This window comes from Dipodomys spectabilis, unplaced genomic scaffold (assembly GCF_019054845.1).
Source record: "Dipodomys spectabilis isolate Male_0828 unplaced genomic scaffold, ASM1905484v1 ptg000051l, whole genome shotgun sequence".
Classification (NCBI taxonomy): domain Eukaryota; kingdom Metazoa; phylum Chordata; class Mammalia; order Rodentia; family Heteromyidae; genus Dipodomys; species Dipodomys spectabilis.
The window spans coordinates 23565855-23587755 of NW_024870728.1; the positions used below are offsets into that span (position 1 = coordinate 23565855).

At 35.6% G+C, this 21901-nt stretch overlaps 1 protein-coding gene across 2 annotated transcripts in view; it reads right to left on the reverse strand.

The window, feature by feature from the left end:
• Positions 1–21901, reverse strand: part of Pard3b (par-3 family cell polarity regulator beta) — a 971067-nt gene that overhangs the window by 833430 nt on the left and 115736 nt on the right. For both annotated transcript variants that reach the window (XM_042679102.1, XM_042679101.1), the window contains exon 2: positions 19428–19529. In XM_042679102.1, coding sequence (XP_042535036.1) covers positions 19428–19529 — 102 coding nt within the window. The remainder of the gene's footprint in view (positions 1–19427; positions 19530–21901) is intronic.

Genomic DNA, 21901 nt, shown 5'->3' on the forward strand with positions numbered 1-21901 from the left:
TTTCCCCTTCCCGGAAAAAAACAAATCATTTAACTAGGGATACAGGTGAACCCATTGCAACAATAAGATGTACAAGTCCTTATGTCGAAAAACGAACTTAACAACTTTGGTGGGGGGTGGGGGAAGGATCAGGTGGGGGAGGCAGGGAGTATGGGAAGGGATGGGAAGGGGAAACAATTTGTTACCATAGAATATGGATTTGATTTATAAATTGTGCAGTCACAAGGGATAATCTGTGTTGGTGCAGTATGAGCATTCTCAATATGTGGTGGTCATGAAGCAGATTGTAGGAGCATCTTCACAGGTGATAGTGTAACTATACCCCTTGAACATGAATGCTATGCTTATAAATTGGTTATTTTTAAATAATTAAGCTAACGAGTTCTGAACTTTTAACCTATATGAGTTTCCTAATTACACAGCTTGAAATCCTCATCAGAAAATCTGTCTGCTCCTGAAATTCAAATCATTTTATAATCTTGAATAATGCATATCAACTCTAAAAATTAAAACATTCATAAAAGTAAAGAAATTCACAGTCTTTCTAAAAAAAATTTTTCAAGAGCATAAAGCAACAGAAATAAATTAGTTGTCACTTTCACTGACTCTCAGCCCAAACTCCCCCCTCCCATCTCTTTAGCTACAGGCACCAATTTATTTTTCATATACTACAGAATGACACTGATTCACTTCGCAAACTCTTTGACTATGAAACAAAGTAGAGACACTTGGTGAGAGGTTCCAAAAAATACCACAAGGGTGGCAAAAGAAATTCTGTGTGAAAACATAGTGGTTAAGAAGTCTGGCTTTGGAAACCAAGTGGTTTGACTTGGATTTCTTTTTTCTTTCTTTTTTTTTTTTTTTGGGTCCAGTCGTGGGGCCTGAACTCTGGGCCTGGGCACTGTCCCTCAGCTCTTCAGCTCAAGGCTAGCACTCTACCACTTGAGTCACAGCACCACTTCCAGCTTTTTTCTTTTTGCTTATGTGGTGCTGAGGAATCGAACCCAGGGCCTCTGGCATGCAAGGCAAGCGCTCTACCACTGAGCCACCTTCCCAGCCCCTTGACTTGGATTTCCGAGACTCGGTGATAACCATAGAAGGCCTTCACTTCCTCATCTGTAAAAGTGGGGATGATAGTTCATCTCACTGAGCAATCTCAAATACTCAATGCAAGGACAAATACTTTCGGTGTGTGCCCAGTAATAAACTAGTAATAAGTAACACAATCATATTAGCATTCTAGTTACTATTTCTTAGTTCCACAATAACAAACTTTGTTTTAAAATACTCCTTTGCTAGAAGGCATTCCACAAGTACATCCCTTTTCAATTGACAAAATGGCATTCTATGGCATTCATAAAATACAAAAAAAGTTAAAAAGATTAAATGAACATAGTCAAACTAAAATAGAATGTTAAGATTTTGCCTCTGTTTTGTGTACATTTATTAAGATTAAAATATTTTCTAAAGCAAACAACATATATCTTATAATTCACCAATGATACCCTATGAACTAAAGAGAAATTTCTCTTCTAAACACCAGAGCAGAGATTAGAAATACTGGGCAGTCACAAAGTATTCCCAATAATAATTCATGCTGTACTCAGAGTGCTCAGGCATTTTCCTAAAATACCCCAAGTCTTTATCCTGAAAATATATCTTGCTCTTAAATATTAATTGTAGTAATTATTGATCCAAAAGATAACAAAATTTTCAAATTGAAAGAAAGAATAATGATAAAAAATAAAGTGATAAAACATAAGGGAGACATTACAAAAAGCATTTTGCAAACAAATACAACGTGAGCAAACCCGGCACCAGTAGCTCATGCCGGTAATCTTATTCAGGAGACTGAGATCTGAGAATTGAGCTTAGAAGATAGCCAGGCATGAAAGTTCATGAGATTCTTATCTTCAGTAAACTACCCAGAAAAAGCTGGAAGTGGCGCTTTGGCTCAAGTGGTAGCACACTAGCCTTGACCACAAGGAGGTTCAAGGATAGGCCCTGAGTTCAAGACCCAGGGAAACAACAACAACCAAAAAAAACTCCCAAAACCCTGATGTTGAGGCAAAGAAAAGTGTGTTACTTTGATCATATGCATTACATTAAAAATTATAGGCCAATTTTTTTCTTGTTTTATTTTTATTTTTTTAATTATTAAGTTTTTTTTATTGTGAAAGCACCATACAGAGGGGTTACAATTACATGAGCAAGGTAATGAGCACATTTCTTATCAAGCATTGTTGCCTCCTCCTTTGTTTCCCCTTACCAGCCTGCCCCCAACCCACAAAAGTTGTAAAGTTCATTTTTGACTCAGCATTTTGTACATTTCATTGTTACAATAGGTCCACCTGTATCCCTATTTAAACAATTTGGTATTTCCTTTCTCCTCCACAAATTATACCAACATCAAATAACAGTGAAAACTGGGGTTATACCGTAGGAGAGGGACATACAACGCAACAAAAAAATCACCTTATAAATATGCTAGAAGCAATAGCAAGAACGAAAACCCATTTGAGTCCTTATCTTGGGGTTCATTTTGCCTAACATCAACTTATCTGACCGTTTCTGCTTGTCTCAGACATATACTAGTATTGCAAATAAAGGAAATCATGGGACCTATGTTTCTTTGGGCCTGGCTTACTCCTAATATAATTTTTTCCAAGTCTTTCCATTTCCTAACAAATGAGGCAATGTCATTCTTTCTGATTGAGGCATAGAATTCCATTGTGTATATATACCACATTTTCTTGATTCATTCATCTACTGGGTTGGTTCCATATCTTAGCTATAGTAAATAATGCTGCAATACAATATAGTTATACAAATCAAAACAACACTGAGATACAACCTCACCCCAGTTAGAATGGCTATAATCAAGAACTCTAACAACAGATGCTAGAGGAGATGTGGCCAGAAGGAAACCCTACTGCATTGTTAAACCACTTTGGAAAGTAGTATGGAGGTTCCTCAAAAGATTCCACATAGAGCTCCCTTATGACCCACCAATCTCACTTTTGGGCATTTACCCAAATGATCACAAATAAGACCATACTAAAGCTATAGGCGAAGTTTTTTGACAATACTGTGTTTAAACTCAGGACCTCATACTTAATAAACAAGCAGTCTATATTTGTTTGTTGTTTATTCAAAGCAGTACTGAGCTTTGAATTAAGAAATTTGCACTTGCTAGGAAGGCATTTAGCTGTTTCAATTCTTTTGCTCTGTTTATTTTTAAGATAGTCTCAATTGTTGTTTTTTGTTTTGTTCTTTGTTTTTTTGGTGGTGGTAGGGCTTGAACTCTGGGCATGGGCGTTGTCCCTCAGCTCTTCAGCTCAAGGAGAGTGCTCTACCACTTAAGCCACAACACCATTTCCAGTTTTCTGAGTAGTTTTTTGGATATAAGAGTCTCACATACTTTCCTGTCCAGGCTGGCTTTGAACCGTGATCCAGATCTCAGCCTCCTAAGAGTAGGATTACAGGCGTAAGCCAGCAGTGCCCAATAGTCTCAATTTTTTGACTGAATGAGTGGGACTGGACTCTGATCTTCCTATTGATGAGGAGAAATATGCGTAACTATGTCTACATCTTCTATTGATATGATGTTCTTCATGAACTTTTTCTTTTTTATCCGGGATTGGCCTGGTACCACAATTCTCCCAATTTCAGTTTATTATGTACCTAGGATTACAGATATAACCCACTGGCCGTTTGAGCAACACCTCTGCCCTTTTTTTTTTTTCACATGAATAAAAACATTTAATTGCTCTGTCTTTGCTTTAAAAGGGACTTAGCTGTCCCCTTGTCCACTCCCAAGTGAATACCAGTTCTCAGCAGAGTTGGGAAGGAGCTGGGTTGTGTAAGTCAACAAATTTGTTTCTTTTTTCTTTGGGCCAGCAATAGGACTTGACCTCGAGGTTTCAGCTCTTGCTTGTCTTTTTAATTCTTTTTTTTTCCTCTCTCTCTCTCTTTTTTTTTTTTGTTGTGAAAATACTGTACAGAGGGGTTACAATTACATGGGCAAGATAATGAGTACATTTCTTATCAAGCATTGTTGCCTCCTTCTTTGTTTCCCCTTCCCATCCCATCCTCCACCCATCCCCCACCCCCCTTAACCAATCCTCCCCGGTCCCCCACCAAAGTTGTAAAGTTCGTTTTCAACATAATGTCTTGTACATCTCATTGTTGCAATGGGTCCACCTGTATCCCTATTTAAACGATTTGGTATTTCCTTTCCCCTCCACAAATTATACCAACATCAAATACAGTGAAAACAGGGGTTATACTGTGGGGGAGGGACATACAAAGCAACAAAGAAATAATCTTATGAACACGTTAGTAACAATTGCATAAAAGAAAAAAAAACATTTGAATACATATCTTAGGGTTCATTTCCCTAACATCAACTTATCTGACCTTTTCTGCTTGACTCAGACATATACTAGTTATTGCAAATAAGGGAAACCATGAGACCTATGTTTCTTTGGGTCTGGCTTGCTTCACTTAATATAATTTTTTTCCAAGTCTTTCCATTTCCTAACAAATGGGGCAATGTCATTCTTTCTGATGGCAGCATAGAATTCCATTGTGTACATATACCACATTTTCTTGATCCATTCATCTACTGAAGGGCATCTGGGTTGGTTCCATATCTTAGCTATGGTAAATAATGCTGCAATAAATATAGTTGTGCTGGTAGCTTTAGTGTGGTCTTGTTTGTGATCATTTGGGTAAATGCCCCAAAGTGGGATTGGTAGGTCATAGGTTTTGCTTTAGGCATTTTTAATTGGTTCTCACATTTTTGCCTGGACCTATTTGGACCACAGTCCTCCATTTTATAGCTTCCTCATAGCTGTGGAAACAGGATGTAACACTACACAGAGCTTTATTGGAGAAGATGAGTGATCTAACTTGTGGCCCAGGCTGGCCACATAGCACAATCTCCTCTACTTCCTAACTGGCTAATAGGCATGATTAACCACACTTGACTATTACCAAACTTTCAGTAATAACCACTTCTGGTAGATATATCGACACATGATTCAGGTTTGCGCCTTTATATTTCATTGTATTTTTAATATTTGTAATTTGATAGGCATCAATTTTTTAGTAGACCAATGGTTTCAAATAACTTTTAAATATAAGAAAAATGCTAAATGGTGATTCTTGTTTTTTTTTTTTAAATCCTGCACTACTACTTTTTATTTTAAGAAAGTATTTTAACACTTTCTGAGTACAGATCCGAACAAGAAAGCCATGTATAACAATTGTTCTGCCCCAGATAAATTCTTATTCAGTCTATACTTTAAACATTATAACCAAGATACTGGCACTTCCTCAAAGTCAGTGCTGAAGAATACAGAGCAGATGCCAGACTTCATTTATGCTTGCAGATCCAGACCTAATGGATAGTGAAAGGCGATATTTTAAAACAATGATTTGGCTGAAGTATTAATCAACTAACTGTCATAATAAGTGATTGTGTGTCAAAAATTCAATCTGGTTCTGTGTTTCTCTCCTTATATAGGGATGCTAACAATTTTTTAAATCTATGTGTTATTTACTTCATACAAAGAAAATTACTGTCAAAATCAGGCTCAGAGTATTTTGGCCATAATTATTTTTACTGTGCAAGTACTACACTTACCATTTTACTTATAAATACAATTTTAAAAACTTTTTAAATCCCGATAGCCATTTTTTTTCAGTGACCTTAGGCCATCAGACAATATAAATGAATATTTGAAACATCTTTCTATTTCACAAGAAATTGGTTAGTATTAGAAACATTAATATGTTGAATTAAAGTTATCAGAAAACAAGCTTCTCTACATGTTTAATAAATCTTACTCATTTTCAGTTTCTTATTTCAAACAAACAGACGAGATTTGAAGAATGGTGCTTTAAATTTTAAATATTCTACTGTTATTTGGCTATCCATGATAAATATGAAGGGGGTAAGACATATACAAGTATTCATTTAAATTTTCTTAGAACAGGACATCTTGACAAATTCTGTGTGTGTGTGTGTGTGTGTGTGTGTGTGTGTGTGTGTGTGTGTGTGCGTGAGTGTACATAGCAGTTACTAAAGTTTAAAATTAACTTGCCAGCCATAAGTTGCATTCCATATTTTGATGCATTATAAATGAGTACAAGATTCATTTCAGTTTGAAGTCTCGGTTAAGTATAAAATATTTCATCCATTATATTCAGTCATTGTTGTTAAATACTTAACTGCCTTAAATAGAAGTTTCCATTTTGGAAAGCGACATCTAAATAGTCAAGAATGTTTATGCCTTTGACACTAGGTTTCCCTAAGGAAATGTCAATACTATTTTATCATTTTTCTATCGCTGTCTTATGCATATTATTCTTTGTTGCTTTTTGTATTGCGACACCAACCATAGCATCTTTTCTACTCATCAGGATGCTGAATCTGCAATTTACTTCATTCTTTTTGTCTCATCCATTCCCCCCAAACGCCAGATAACTGCAGGTTCCAAGTCAAGATTGATGATAAGAGTTGCCTCACTCCACACTATGTCTCAGAGAATCCCTCTCTCTGGCTTTGGTTATAATGTGCCTACCTCTCACTAGACACTATACTAGCTACGAAGAATCAGAAGAAACCAGTACAAAAATGCAAAAAGGAAAATACGCTCATTCCCTGAAAGTGTCAGCAAACCACTCGTGGATCAAATCACTTGAGTATCTGAGCATTTCCAAAGTAGCCACAGGGAACTGGAACACTGATGAAGGGCCAAATGTGGATATTCATATGGTAAACCATATGGGCCCAGACAACTAAACAAAGTAAGAAGGAGAAAGGAGGAGGATTGATGCTAAGTAAGCAAATAACACTGCACTACAACCACCTATATAGGGTAACCCCGTATTTCTAGATTGTACTATGTGTTTCCCAGGATGATGGTGGGCCTATGGAGTTCTATAATTGAATCTCAAAACTCTACAAGGAATTTCTGGCAAGCATTAGCTCAATTCATGCTTGTACTACTATGACTAAGAGTTCATGCTTTACAAAGCAATATAGACTTCATTATATTGAAATGAAATGCACTTCCTTGAAAATTCATTGACCCCATTTCTGAATTCATCTCTTCTTTTCTATTATCGTCCAAATATGTGAAAAAACATAGCAGGTTCTCACTGAACCGTCTCTTCCCAAGTATGTTTCCAGTCTCAACATTACATTTTTTTTTTATCAGTTTTAAATAAGTCAAGCAAGAGCGGAGAAAAATTTCCATTAGAAAGTTGATCTATTTAGAATATTTCTCCATACCATCAAACAGGGTCTTTTTGTTAGTTTTGTTTTGTTTGGATTTTTTTTTTTTTTGTTAGTCATGGGGGCTGAACTCTGGGCCTGGGTGCTGTCCCACAGCTCTTCAGCTCAAGGCTAGTGCCCTACCACTTGAGCCACAGCACCACTTCTGGCTTTTTTCTGTTTATGTGGTGCTGAGGAATCGAACCCAGGGACTCATGCATGAGAGGCAAGCACTCCACCATTGAGCCACCTTCCCAGCCCCAAACAGGGTGTATTTGAGCAACTAAGCTATTAGTCTAGAAAATCAGGTTCTAATCCTATCATCAAGTAAGAAGATGCAACTCTTCTACATTGTGCATATTTCAGGTTGTTAAGCTAGTAGAGTCATCTCATATGTTGCTATTTTGCAGTCTCTCTACTCTGTATACAGATGAATATTATATAAATGTGTTTAAACTGTACATGTTTAAGGCTGAAATTTTTAAAAAGCCTGTATCTAAACATACTTCTATACTATTTTATTCCTCTGATTAAAGTCTGCACTGAGAGGCTTTCTTCTTTATTGCTATGGAAATGTCACTTGATCTTTCAAAACTGATTCATAACATCAAAAGAAAGAGAGCTGAAGCGAGAACTTAAAGTTAAAACAGTAAATATTAAATTCAGTAATCCTGCATGATTCTATTAATGATGCTGTGTTCACATGATGAGGGAGGCACACTCTCTTCTTGAACAGGAAATTATATATTTACAGGACTTTAAAAGTAACACTTTAAAAGACCATGATGGTTGTAGTAAGGCATGCCTTTTATCCAACCTACTTGGGAAGCAGGAGAATCATGAGTTTAAGGCTAGCCACTTCATCATTAGTGATGAAGAGTCTCTATGAGACTCTTATCTAAATTTAACCACTCAAAAAACTGAAAGTAGAGCTATGGTTCAAGTGGTATAATGCTAGCCTTGAGTACAAAGAGGCTCGGGGACAGTGCCCAGGCCCTGAGTTCAAGTCCCACAACTAAAAAGAAAAAGGAAACATGCATGATAACATATGCAAGATCATACACCACACATACACAAACACACACACACACACACACACAACAAATTGACTACAGGTTGGTATATCTAGGGAAGGAGTCCAATGGTGTATGTCCTCATAACAACTGATGTACCATTTAACAAAATGAATACTAGGAAACTGAAACATTTTCTTGGAGAAGAGAATAAGGAGAACACAAATGGATGCAGATACAGTGCAAGCAGGGGTTAAACTGTGGGGGAGGGACATACAAAGCAACAAAGAAATCATCTTATAAATGTGTTAGAAACAATTGCATGAAAGAAAAAAAACATTTGAATACATATCTTAGGGTTCATTTCCCTAACATCACCTTATCTGACCTTTTCTGCTGTCAGTATAATTTGTGGAGGGGAAGGGGAAAAAGAAATCATTTAAATAGGGATACAGGTGACCCATTGCAACAATGAGAAGTACGAGCCATTAGGTGGAAAACAAACTTTACAACTGTGGTGCGGGGCGGGGCGGGGGGGGGGGGGATCAGAACGGGAAACAAAGAAGGAGGCAACAATGCTTGATAAGAAATGTACTCATTATCTTGCCCATGTAATTGTAACTCCTCTGTTCAGTATTTTCACAATAAAAAAAATTATATACAGAAAAAAAAACCAAATGGATGCAGAAAGGGTGAAAATTCAGTCATTATATTCAATGCACATTTTTAGTATATAGCTTGTGGGATGGGAGGGGGAAAGATGAAGGAGAATGATAGAAGGGGTGACATTGATCAACCTTCATTATATCCAACAGACAGAATTAAAAACACTTCATACAACTAATTAATTAAAAATAAATAACTGCCATGAAAGTGCAAGAGATATAGCTTGGTGGTAGAGTGCCTTTGTTCGAACTCTAGCATTGCCAAGAATAAAAAATAAACAAAAGGGTTGGGGGCATAACTCAAACAGTAAAGTATCTGCCTAACCTATGTGAGGCATGAGGTTCAAACTCCAGCACACAAGGTTAATACACTAATCAAAAATAAATAAATAAAATAAAAGCCTAGGCCTAAGGAAACTGATCATTCTTATTTATTAAGTATGTACCTAAAAATATAAGGTGCATAAGTGAAATTTGGAACAAGTACCACACAGAACTGTTAAAAAAAACACCAGTTAAGAGCAGCCCAAAGTGTCTATTAGATTCACAATGCAACTAATTAATAAAATAAGGAGAGTCTAAGCTTCTGAAAATAGAAGAACCTGCATAGTAAAATGCTAAGTCTGAAAACATGGCTACTCTCATGAGTGGTGATCTCTTTACAAAGCTATCAAGAAACTGGTCAGTTGCTTGCTTAAGCTTCTGCGAGTGTGGAATGGCATCCTTGTTATTGGCCTTCTGGACTATCTCCCCGCAAACATACACACCTCCTTTTATCAGAGTATCTTAGGCATTTGGATGGTTTTCTCCTCATAGCTTTCTGCCATATTTCTTGAGTTCTCTTATCTCCTGAGACACAGATACCTTCATTCATACTCCTTACTTCTTTGAAGAAGCATCATTTCTCATTTCATAAAATTTTCTGGTAACAAAGTAGGTAGTAAGCATAAACATAGCTTTTCTAAAGGTTCCAGAATCCTGGGATGCTCTGGGCAACTGCCTCTATGGTTGGAGCCTTCCTCCTTGGAAGCCTTCCTATTTGAAAGCACTGTCAAAATTCTTCCCACCCACACTCAATTTCTACAAACAATCTATTACCCTCCTTTCTGTGATTTGCCTCTTCTTATCTTCATTACTCCCTCTTTTCTGAATAATTCTCTGCATGGCAAGAAGAAAGAACAGTGGATCCTTTTGGGCCACTAGTATGAGAGTGAATGTTTTGGAGCTCCCAAAGTTCTCACACATTTCACTGTGTGTCTCTGCTACCCCATGGGAAGGCCCTCTGGGATGACTTGGAAATGTTTGCTTGCATATCTCAGGATTGCTGCTGTAAAGGTAGTAACACATGTGATATATGTGTTGACACTGAGGTTCTAAGAGTTACTGTACACTTCACTTCATTTGAACCCCTTCCTAATTCAATGTGGTAGATGGAGTAGGCATAGCTAATTCTACAAATGAGAAAAGTGAGGTTGAGAGACACAACAAGAGGTAAACCTTGGATTCAGACTAGCGATGGCCAGTCTTGTGCCAGATAACACTGCAATCTTGCTTTGGTGAAGCTGATTTCAGCGAGGTATTATTAGAGTGAAATCTGATTAAATCAATACCCAGATGATTAGTGATGAGGTCACTAATGAGTATTTTCGACATTTGGACTTTTAAGAGGATGTTTTATAAGTTGTATAGCATTCTATCTGGTATATTTTCAATTATCAGTGAAATTATAATTCATAAGTTACATAAAACATATAATACATACACAAATACATAATACATAAATACATAAATAAATAAAAACATATATTTAAAGAAGAAAGGAAGAACTGTTCCATAATACTGGGAATAGACATGCCTATTCAAATGTGGGTGAGAAAATATATAGACTATAATAGATGCCTAAAGACATTGCTAAAAAAATGAATGTGTTTGATTTCTTTTCTGAATTACATTTTAGCACTAAACACAGCATTGTTATGATAGTGAATTTTGTTATTTATTTCTACTTCAAACTTAAAACTTTATGCCTATCACTGAAGTGTTCTCTGTGCATTCTTTATTTTACTTACATGTTTAGCTAAGTTAATTGCAATGTCAATTTGATAATGTGTTTTCTTTCTGGTCTCTGATGACACTTGAGTGTCACAGCCATGAACAACAAGCCACCACACTCAGAGAACATATACATTCCCATACATACATATACACATACACACACACACACACACACACACACACGCACACATCTGTGCAGATTCTGTTTCTCATTGCTACACACACACACACACACACACACACACACACACACACACACACACACACACACACAGTGGTTGCCAACCAGCTCAATCACAGAAGGCACCAGGGAGAACATATTCGACATGGTCATCATCAAGATTACTTTAGTTTAAGTTACTATCTCCCAGCACCATTTGTCTTTGCCACAGTAAGGTCACAAAGGTATTGATTCCAAAGTGTTCCTCTGGGGTTGGAACATGCTCACAAACTGCTTCCCTATGAAATATTTAAAAGACACAGCATAGTTTAGTGGAAGAAAAAAGGAGGACAATTAGAGATCTTCAATTCTAGTTCCACTTCTATCAATGACTAAAACCAAAGATATTTATTAAACACTAAACTACAAGTACAAAGTTCAGGTGCTAAAAAACACACAAAAAAGTATTTTACAAGACCTTCTCAGGTCTAACTAAAAATATAAGACAAGTTTAGGGCGAGAACACTAAGGCTTAAAAACTTAAAAACTTCCTCAGAAGAATTTCAGAATTTCAAGAAAATAATGAATATCGATTTGTGACACTAACAAGCAGGGATCCCACACACCCCTTAATCACCTCTCTAAATGTGCAGAGCATAGCGGATTACTTGAAGACTACATGGAAGACCTATGTGGAAACAATACAATTTGGCTTAGATTTTGAAGAACTGAAGTAGAAAAATAAATACATATTTCATGTATCAACACTGCTGTGTCATTTTCATTGTATTTTCACATATAAATTGCCAAATTTTCAATGATAATTTGAGGAACATTACTTACCATTATCATTTTAACAGTGAGAAAACTGGAGGTCACAGTAGTTGAGTGCCATCAGTCTTCAAAACATGCATTCATTTATTCTTTCTTTCATTCGCTTTACAATTATTTATATTAGTTCAGAAAGGACTAGCCTGAGTTCAACCATTTCTAATGTCTTAGTGAACAAAACTAAGATTCTTACAAAGCTAAAATTCTTACAGTGCAACATAAACTGAATCCTAGCTAACCGGGAAACTAGGACAAAGACAAGGACACAGTTCACAGTTAGGACATTTGCAAGGCATTGGCTTCAGGATTCTATTCAAATATCAAGTCCCTTTTATGCAAGAATTTGCATATAACCTATATATAACCTCCATATACTTAAAAATTGTGGGTAGCTCCCTTATATGACTGAATATGTTATGCAAGTAGGTGTTAGTGTTTATGGAATAGTAACAAAGGAAAGGAAAAGAAGTAAAGGCATGTTTACTACAGATTCAACTGTCATTGACATAGGGCTTACAAAGGTCAAGTAAGTGTTAGAGAAAAACTGGCATCTGGAAGATGGGAGACTGTAACAGGGCATACCTTCGCCATTTGTGTGGATTCTGTGCAAATGTCTGCCATAGCTCAGTTCTTGCTTTTAGGGGGATTTCTGGAAATTTTTTTCTGAATGTTTTTAATTCATTGTTAGTTGAATTTACAGATGGTGCATCTGTGGATACAAACAGCCAACCCAATACCCTGAAAGGAATATGATGATTTAAGCAACACTTTTGGAATAAATGCAATCTCTATTACATCAATACAATGTGTTAATTATAATAACACCTAATGCTTATTGATGACTTATTATTCATTCTCCTGAATATTTGAACACGTACTAAGTTGGAAAATTACCATTATTTAGCTCAATTACCCATGAGGAAACTAAGGCTCAAAGGAGTTAAGTTGCTGAAAGCATGCAGGTAAAAGAGCCAAGAAATGAATTGACTTTTCCTGTCCAGAATCTTGGCCCTTGGCCAGTGTGTTAATACTCATGGTACAGAACAGCCGGAACATAAGGAGAAGACTAAATTGGCTGGAGAAAAACTCAACTGGTAGTGTGAGGATCTGAGTTCAAACCTCAGTATGACAAATAATAAACCTAAGAAGACAAATTCCATTATCAGTCACAATTACTTCAGATTTTATTAATTTAAAGTTGGTAGCTATGTAAGTTCAAAGAGGAGCAAAATTCACAAGAAATAGAATAGAGATTAAAAACGAACTGGCTTTAGTAAGTAAAACTAATTTTTTATAATTACAAATTCAAGTCTTAAGGATAAGGAGTAGGTACATTTGTTGACAAAAAAAAGCAAAAACAAAAAAGAACATAAAATAAAAGAAAAAAACTGCATCAGGATTCCAATGTAGGAAGCCAACCGGAAACAGTAGTTTTGATTTACATGAGATGTTACCAGAATCTCAGGAAGGAAACACAGAAATGGACTTAGGAAGGGAATTGGAGTCCTATAAACTCTTTCTGGTTTGGCTAGCTCTTTTTGGAAGATGTTGAGGTTAGGCCACATATTTCCTGCAGTATCTTTCAGCTCCATGATTCTATAATTTCGTAATTCTATAGGCAGAAAGTACTCTTGAAAATTTTAGAGATAGATTTTCTTGGCTAAGGTGTATCTTTTGCTTTCTAGATTCCTTCTGAACCTCCATTCAAACCTCTCAATGTACTTTCATGTATGCAGCATGTACTTCTATACTTCCAGACCAGAGTAAAACTCTAAGAAGAAAATAATATATATGTATTTATGTATGTATGTATGTGTGTGTATTTTATTTCAAAAATACATATGTATGCTTTAAACTAAGCTTGAAGCATTACTGGAAGGCTCAGAACTGAATTCAGGATTGTTTAAAGCCCAATTTAGCAACTGCCTTCCCCAGCAAAACATTGAAAACATTATAAACCATCACAATAGTGAATCACCCAAAAACAAAGTTTTATGATGACAAAGAATTTCTTTTATTCTTTCTTAGGAACTTCTGAAACTATATCATGTAAATTTTTGTTTTACTATCCATGTCTGATTCTATGAGTTGTATTAAAAATATACTGGAATTTTTTTTTAATGAAGTAGGGCCAAATTGTTCCATTTCAGGAAGTATTTCCTATGAGCTGATTTCTAGGTGACAGTGGCGTCCACTAGAGGGCAACAGAATGTGCTCAGAAAACTGTCAAGATGAACGAGTGCCTGGTTTTAGGTAACTAGTCATTCCTTGTGCAAACTAGTCTACCTTAAAATTATATTAGGTCTCCGAATGAGACTTAGGTTACTAGATAGTATGTTCTGATCCAAATACTCTTATTTTAAATATCATCAAATTTCCCTTTCCTTTCTCCAATAATAATAAATTAATATAACTATTTTGTCATAGTAATCAAGTACAGTCCTATAAACTTACCTTTAACCAAACTACATATAAGTTATACTAACTTCACAAAAATAATAAGGTAAGTAAAAACTGTTAAAATGGCCAGATACCAGTAGCTCTTGCCTGTCATTCCACATACATGGGAAGATCACAATTCCAGGCCAGCCTGAGTAGAAAAATCCATGAAACTTCATCTCAATGAAAGAATCTGGGTGTGTGCTTGTTATTACAGCTGAGAAGTAAAAACAAAAAACAACACCAATAAAAAAACACACACACAGAAACAAAACAGGGGGATCATGGTTCCTGCACATGCCAAAGCAGGATATAAGTCCTTATTTCAAAAATAACCAGTGCAAAAAATGGCTAAAGGCATGGCTCAGTGGTAAACCATTTTCTTGGAAAGTGTATGACCCTGAGTTCAAACATTAGTACCACCAAAATAAAGAAAAATAATAACAGCTAACAAGGCATGCATTCTTTGGCTGGTGGTACTTTCTTCCACATTCAAAGCCATTATTGGCTGGCTGAGTCTTTGTTACACTCTATCATATATTACAATACAGGTGAATAGGAGGAATTATTCTGCCTTTTATAGGCACCACAGTTTATAATTCACATATATACTACAATCTATACTATTGCAATACAAAATTTATTTTCCTTTGCAACTACATATGATAGACTCCAAATATTATCTATAAAGTCCAACTGGAATTAAACTGCATTTGACCCGAGTCATCTGAGTGCTGGATAAAGGAGATGCAAGAAAAACAACTGATAGGACCTTATAATGAGTAAGATGCAAGCAGAGCGTTGAAGTGAACTCAATGTGTATGACATACTAATTCTGGATTTTATTATACTCCCTCGTTGACTCTATTACCTCATTTTTTAGTAATAGTGGTATCTATGCTTTTTTTAATGATGAATTGATTTACCAACTAGAAATTATTGGTAAAAACACCTAACACACTACTTGGTATTTCATAAAGGAAAAAAGTAACAGTGTATTAGTTTCACTTTAAGGTTCCAGAGTCTGGTTCTATCATTTGCTTCCTGTGTGATCTTATAAGTTATTTACAGTTTCTGCAGCTATTCTAGAAATTAAAATAGATGTGATAATACCTCTTGCCTGAAGGATTGCTCTAACATAAAATAAAATACCTTAGTACCAAAAATATTCTGAGTACTGCTAGTGCTCAATAAAATGCTGAGGTGTGATTAGTAGGCAAACTAAGTTGGTTACCTTTGGCAAGCAGAAATAAACATCAGTGTAATGCTATCCCTCTTAAACTAATCCCAAAATTCTTGAATCAGGAGTCTGATGGATAAAACAGGATGATATTCAGAATAACTGTCATGACTAAATAATTAACTTTTTAAAAAAGTATTTTAAATAAACACTAGTTACCATAAAATGCAAACTTTCCAAGCTTCTGAAATATTATTTTGACAAAATAGAGGGTAGCAATAATGTTAGATGGGAAAAAAAACAGCTCCCCTTGAAGGGACTCTTAACAGGAAAACAAGTTAAAAGCAAAATAAAACTCCCTCAAAAAAGACAGCATTTGGTAAGACCAAAGATGAACTTCTTCAGGTCAAAGGTTTTAAAAGTCATCTCTTTAGGAAACTGCTTAATCTCTGTTTGATCCTTCTCTGATTTTACATCAAATATCATTTAACCTCTAGCTTTAGTCCTTCCTGAACTGCACTGGACGGCTTTTCCATACACCAAATGGCTTAAGCATACACTGCTTTCTCAGTTTTTGTCTTTTCTGCCTTGTCCTTTGCTATTAGACTATCCACAGCTCCTATGCCACCTCTCCTCTGCAACGAGCTTGCCCTGGAGTGGATGTATTTCACCTTTACACAGTGATTATGTGCACCCATCCAGGCTCTCCCATGCCTACGTACCTCTGTTCTACTCACATTAATATTAATTACCTAAATTAGATAGTCAATGTGCAAATAAGGGAGTTGTTAATATAAGCTCCATTCTGCCTCAGATAATCTTGGGTAAGTTTGTTATGACACCAGATAAACACAAGGCATCTTTTAAAATTCCTGGTTAATCTGGATTGATAAAAATGTAAGGTATAATGAAGTTTAGCAGAGCCTAGTTTCCACATTGGACCTAGGGATTATGTAGAAATCTTAAGATTGTAAAACCAAAGTCTAAAAAATGCATGGTCTTCTTATTTCTTTTTTATTGTTATTATAGAGGTGATGTACAGAGGGGTTACAGTTACGTAAGTCAGGTAATGAGTTACATTTGGTTCAGGTAATGTCCTTCATGTGCCCAGTTTTTTCCCCACCAACAAGATGTATGGTTCATTTTCAATACGGAGTCTAGTATTGTCTTCTTATTCTTTTTTTTGTGTGTGTGTGTCACTTGTGGGACCTGAACTCTGGGACTGGGAACTGTCCCTCAGCTCTTTAGCTCAAGGCTAGCTCTCTACCACTTGAGTCACAGTGCCATTTCCAGCTTTTTCTGCGTATGTGGTGCTGAGAAATTGAACTCAGGACCTCATGCATTCAAGGCAAGCATTCTACCACTAAGCCACCTTCCCAGCCCCTCATTTATTTTTTTTAAGGAAGAAAAATAGGGAGTCATTTTCTCTGGCAACATCTAATGGGTGAATTCTTATGGACTCTACAAAGCAATACCACTTAGGCTTCAGGAAGAACCATTAAGGGACTAGGATTGTTAGAGCTATACCCAAGGTATAGGAATCCTCTTTTGAGATTTTAACTGATTATGTCACTTTGTCACCTTTATTAATAGTGGTGACAGAGTTCCATTCAAAGAGAGATTACCTCTAATCAAGCTGTTTTTGTAGCCCCCAAATCAATTTTGTTTAAAAAGAAAACAGAACGCATTCTCAAAATTGTTAAAAGAATGCTACAGAGGAAAAGTTCTGTTGGACACATTATTTCCCTTGGGACCATTCATGGAATCATCTGTTTTGTAATGAAGTTTTAGAAAAGTCTCAGGTAAGTCTTTTTCTTTTGGTCTTTCCTAAATTTGCCACTTTTCAGCTTTTTAATTCATTGACATTAGTATCTTGAAAAGAGTATTCTCCACATTTTAAATGTTTTATATTAGAGATGTCTTTATCACACACTTGTCAAATATATAATATATATATATATATATATATATATATATATATATATATTAGTCCCAATGTTACCTTTTTTTGTTGTAGATGTTAATCGCATGCTCTTACTAAGTACACTATTTTTCCCTATGTAATACCTTTTTGTTTTTTTTGTGATTCAAATATATTCTTTCCTTAAAAAAAAAAGAAAATTTTAAAGGACGGAGGAGGTCATAGGGAATAAGCAGAAAGTTAAATAGAAAAAAAAAGGAAAAGATTTGCCCTAGCATCCTGATGGAAAATCTTGTAAGCTATTTTCACTTGAAAATAACTACATTAAAAGGAAGTATTCGTTAACTGTAGAAAGTAAGGTTTTCTTTCTTACCCATTAATTTAGTAAGTTCCTTAAGAATCAAGTGTTTGTAAGACACTATACCAGATACTCTTAACACACTGTACACAAAAGATAGAAAAAAACCTTCTGATCCCTGTCCTCTAGGAGCCGATATATATTTAGGGAGATAAATCCTTCATGACATGGCTAATCATCATATAAATCAAACCAAATTTGACTTCCAACAGAAAGTATGAAACACAAATATATAGTATGCCTGTCAAGTTTAAGGTAAATTTGAACAGTTAGAAAGGTCTTATGGAAAAAAGTAAAAGTACAAATTTTATCTAAATTCAGCAAGTTATTTATAATTTAGTCCAAGTTGACACATAAATACATATGTAGACACACACACACAACTCAAGAATGTAAAAAATGCAGACAAGCATGTATACCAAGATGTTAGCCAACTACAAACAATTCTAAGGATGTACAGTAAAACAACAAAAACAACAGCAACCCTACAACTTTAGAATTAGCTCAATTTTGCAGGCTGTATTACCCACTGAAAAAAAGAACCCAACTCAGAGTTTATGGTAAAGGATATGTTTCACTAGCAATAATCCAGGGTATTACCATTGTGTAATTCATTTTTACATCTTTCTCCACTTATATCTGAAGAAAAATACCATCTACACAATAGTTTATGGGATTATACCCGGTATATGGCAAAACATAGTCAAACATTTTTAAATACTCGAGTTAGTGTCTCCTTTTTATTTTAGCACTGAAAACCATTCAAGGTAGTTTAATTGTTGGTTTATTTATCTAGTTGTTTTTACAGTGCTTATTCAGCTCATTTATTTAGTGTTTATATAGAGTTTGTCCTGGAGCTTATATGTAGGTCCTGGGGCCTGTCTCTGAGCTTTTGTGCATTCTACCACTTGAGCCACAATTGGCTTCTATATTTTTGGGTGATTACTTGGAGATAAGAGTCTCATGAACTTTCCTGCCTAGGCTGGCTTCAAACTTCAATCCTCAAATCTCAGTCATTTTAGCAGCTAGGATTAAAGGTGTGAGCCACCAGCACCTGGTACCTACTTGGCATCCACCTCAAGATAGGATGTTGCCAGCTATTTTAAGAAAAATTCTCATCGTACTTCTTCATGAGACCTTCTTTCCTACTGTATTCAGTAGTTTCAAACCTCAAGCTTTAAGTTAACTATTTACCTGGGGAAGGGAAAAACTACAAAATCAGCAGCGACATAAAACCCTTAACTGCCTCAGAGGTTAACACTAACTCATTGAGATATATTAACAACTCGTGGGAATGAAACATCTGCTAATTAGGCTACCACAAGCAGGTTCCAAAACCTCGATAAACTTTTCCCAAACATCTGATGAAGAACTTTGATTTATGGGCTGTCAAGGTGAAACTGGAACAGATGGTATCTTTTAATAATAATTGACACATGAGTTTGTTAGGAATTTGAATCTCTTGGAAACATGTAGGTGTACAGAAGCAAACAAAGAGGAACATTTATAGAGTCATCTACCTTATCTTTGTCTTCAACAACATCTGCCAAGATGTCATCTGGATCCAGGATCCCTCCATCTGTATATTCCAAGTGATGAATCTTCACCCAGTAACTAGGATCCTGTGGTAGGACAAATAAGTTTCATGATTCTATCTTTTGCTTTAAAAACTAAGACATTTGAAGAGAAATCATTTGACTAATTAAAATGTGCTCTGGTATCAATAAAACTTCCAATCCTTAAAATTACATTTACATATTTGGTATTTTTACCTTGTTTTACTTAATCAAAGTATACAAAGCTCATCAATTTTCCTGGGAGATAAACTGTATTGCAAAATTGAATTGTCTCACAACCTTAAAGAACAAGTTGTTTGTTTTTTTTAAAGTAACTTCCAACTTAGGTAATGCTAAGAAGATTGTAGATGAATGATCTTAAGAGTGCTTTCTTGAGCTGGGGATTGAAGTCCCAATTGCAGAATAAAAGTCCTTATAGGCAGAAATCAGTGATTCCAATAGCTATCACTGCAGAATATATACCTGCAACAGAGGAGGCCACAAATCCCTTTAGCTCTTTAAGTCTCCATGGTCAGTGTGCATCCTCAACTCCAGGATTTGAAATGATAGGCAGAGCAAAGAGCTCCAGCCTTGGTTTGTTTCCATTGCCTGTGTCACTGCAGCAAGTAGGTAACTTTGTGTTCCAAAGGGAGTCTCTTAATTAGATCAGTGATTTAAGGAATTTACAGCTTTTTAATAAGTGTCAGGTTTTTAATACTGTTCATTCTAATGTTAGATAAAATGAAATGACCTTGCTCATTCAATTGATTGTGTACTACCTATTTCAGAAAAGGTTGGAAAGGGAACCGCTGTAACAGTGGGACAAGAGTATGACCAAGGAATGAAGAAAGCAGTGGAAAAGATTTTACCAGAATATCCAATCAGTTTGATTCTGTGATTCTTAGGCCTCAAAGCCTGAGACTATTAAGCTATAAAGCACTTGGTAATCAATAAAGTATTAGATACAAGTTCATGAAAAGACAATGAAAATTCTTCCAGAATAAAACTCTAATTTTATCACACGTATCTCTATTTAGGCTAAATACTAACATAACTATAGAATGCAATTGGTAATTTCCTGAAAGCAAACAGAAATAATTGTCATATAATTTTCTCTTTGACTTCTGATAAAAAGCAAGAAATTCTATTAAATAATAGAATTCACTGAAATGTGTCCAATGTACACAGCTTTTGAATCATCCAACTTGATGTAAAAAATCTAAAGGATTTCTCCTTAAGTAGGGCTTAGATATTTAAAAATTAAGTTTTCTACAGTGTATCTAAAGAATAATCCCATAAAAATAATATTTCATTTGTTTCTAGTACAAGTCTAATTGTGAAACCTCTAATGATTTACTGGAAAATTTTTAACTCTGTGGCACAGGTGAAACAGGCAATGACAAACTATCAGGTAAGAACATTTCATAACACCCACTCTCTATACTAGCTCTCTATACCAAAGATCTTTTTACACGAAGGTCTATGAACTATAAAGAAACAGTAAGTAATTCTCCAAAGAGAAAGGATCCTGTGGTACACAAAAAGTTAGAATTATGAACTTCCCCACATTTTTAGACTTGAATCCCTTTGAGATGTCAGTGCTACAAGCAATGCATTTCAATAAATCCACTTGGGCTTTCTGCATTGAGCTTCCTTTGTAAAAAAAAAAAAATAGCTCATTATTTATGAAAGAAGTCCAATTTAATTAAGTTTTATAAACTCGCATGGAATTTGTTTTTGATAACTTACAGTCTTGTTGATGAAATCTGCTTATTCAAACCATGTTTTAAAACAACCTATCTATAAAAAACATGTTTATATATTCTAAAATGTTTCTTTGTTAATATTTTTACATAAAGGAAAACAATATAAACTTGTCTATTTACTTATGCTTAGTTTTAAAAAGCAGATTTTATCACCTAGAACAAAGGTAAACAGGTACCCCTAACAATTGAAGTATAAATTAAAGTCCACCTCACTTCCTGCCTAGAGGTAAAAAAAGGGAAAAGAAAACCAGAATCGTATTATTATTATTATTTTGTCAGTAGTGGGGCTTGAACTCTTGGCCTTGGCACTGTCCCTCAGCTTTTCAGCTCAAGGCAAACACTCTACCACTTGAGCCACAGAACCACTTCTGGTTTTCTGGTGGTTTATTGGAGATCAGAATCTCATAGACTTGACTGCCCCGGGCTGGCTTTGAACCATGATCCTCAGATCTCAGCCTCCAGAGGAGCTGGGATTACAGGTGTGAGCCACCGGCACCTAGCCAGAATCTTAATTTTAAAGAAGAAAGCTAAAATTTAAAACGCAGGAAATAGGACCAGATCAGTGAAAAGAATGGAAGACAAGTGGTAGGAAGATGAGGTCATTACGTCCCTCAGTACTCATCCCACACACATACTCATGGGTTCTACGGCATTCTGGAAAATAAGACCAAG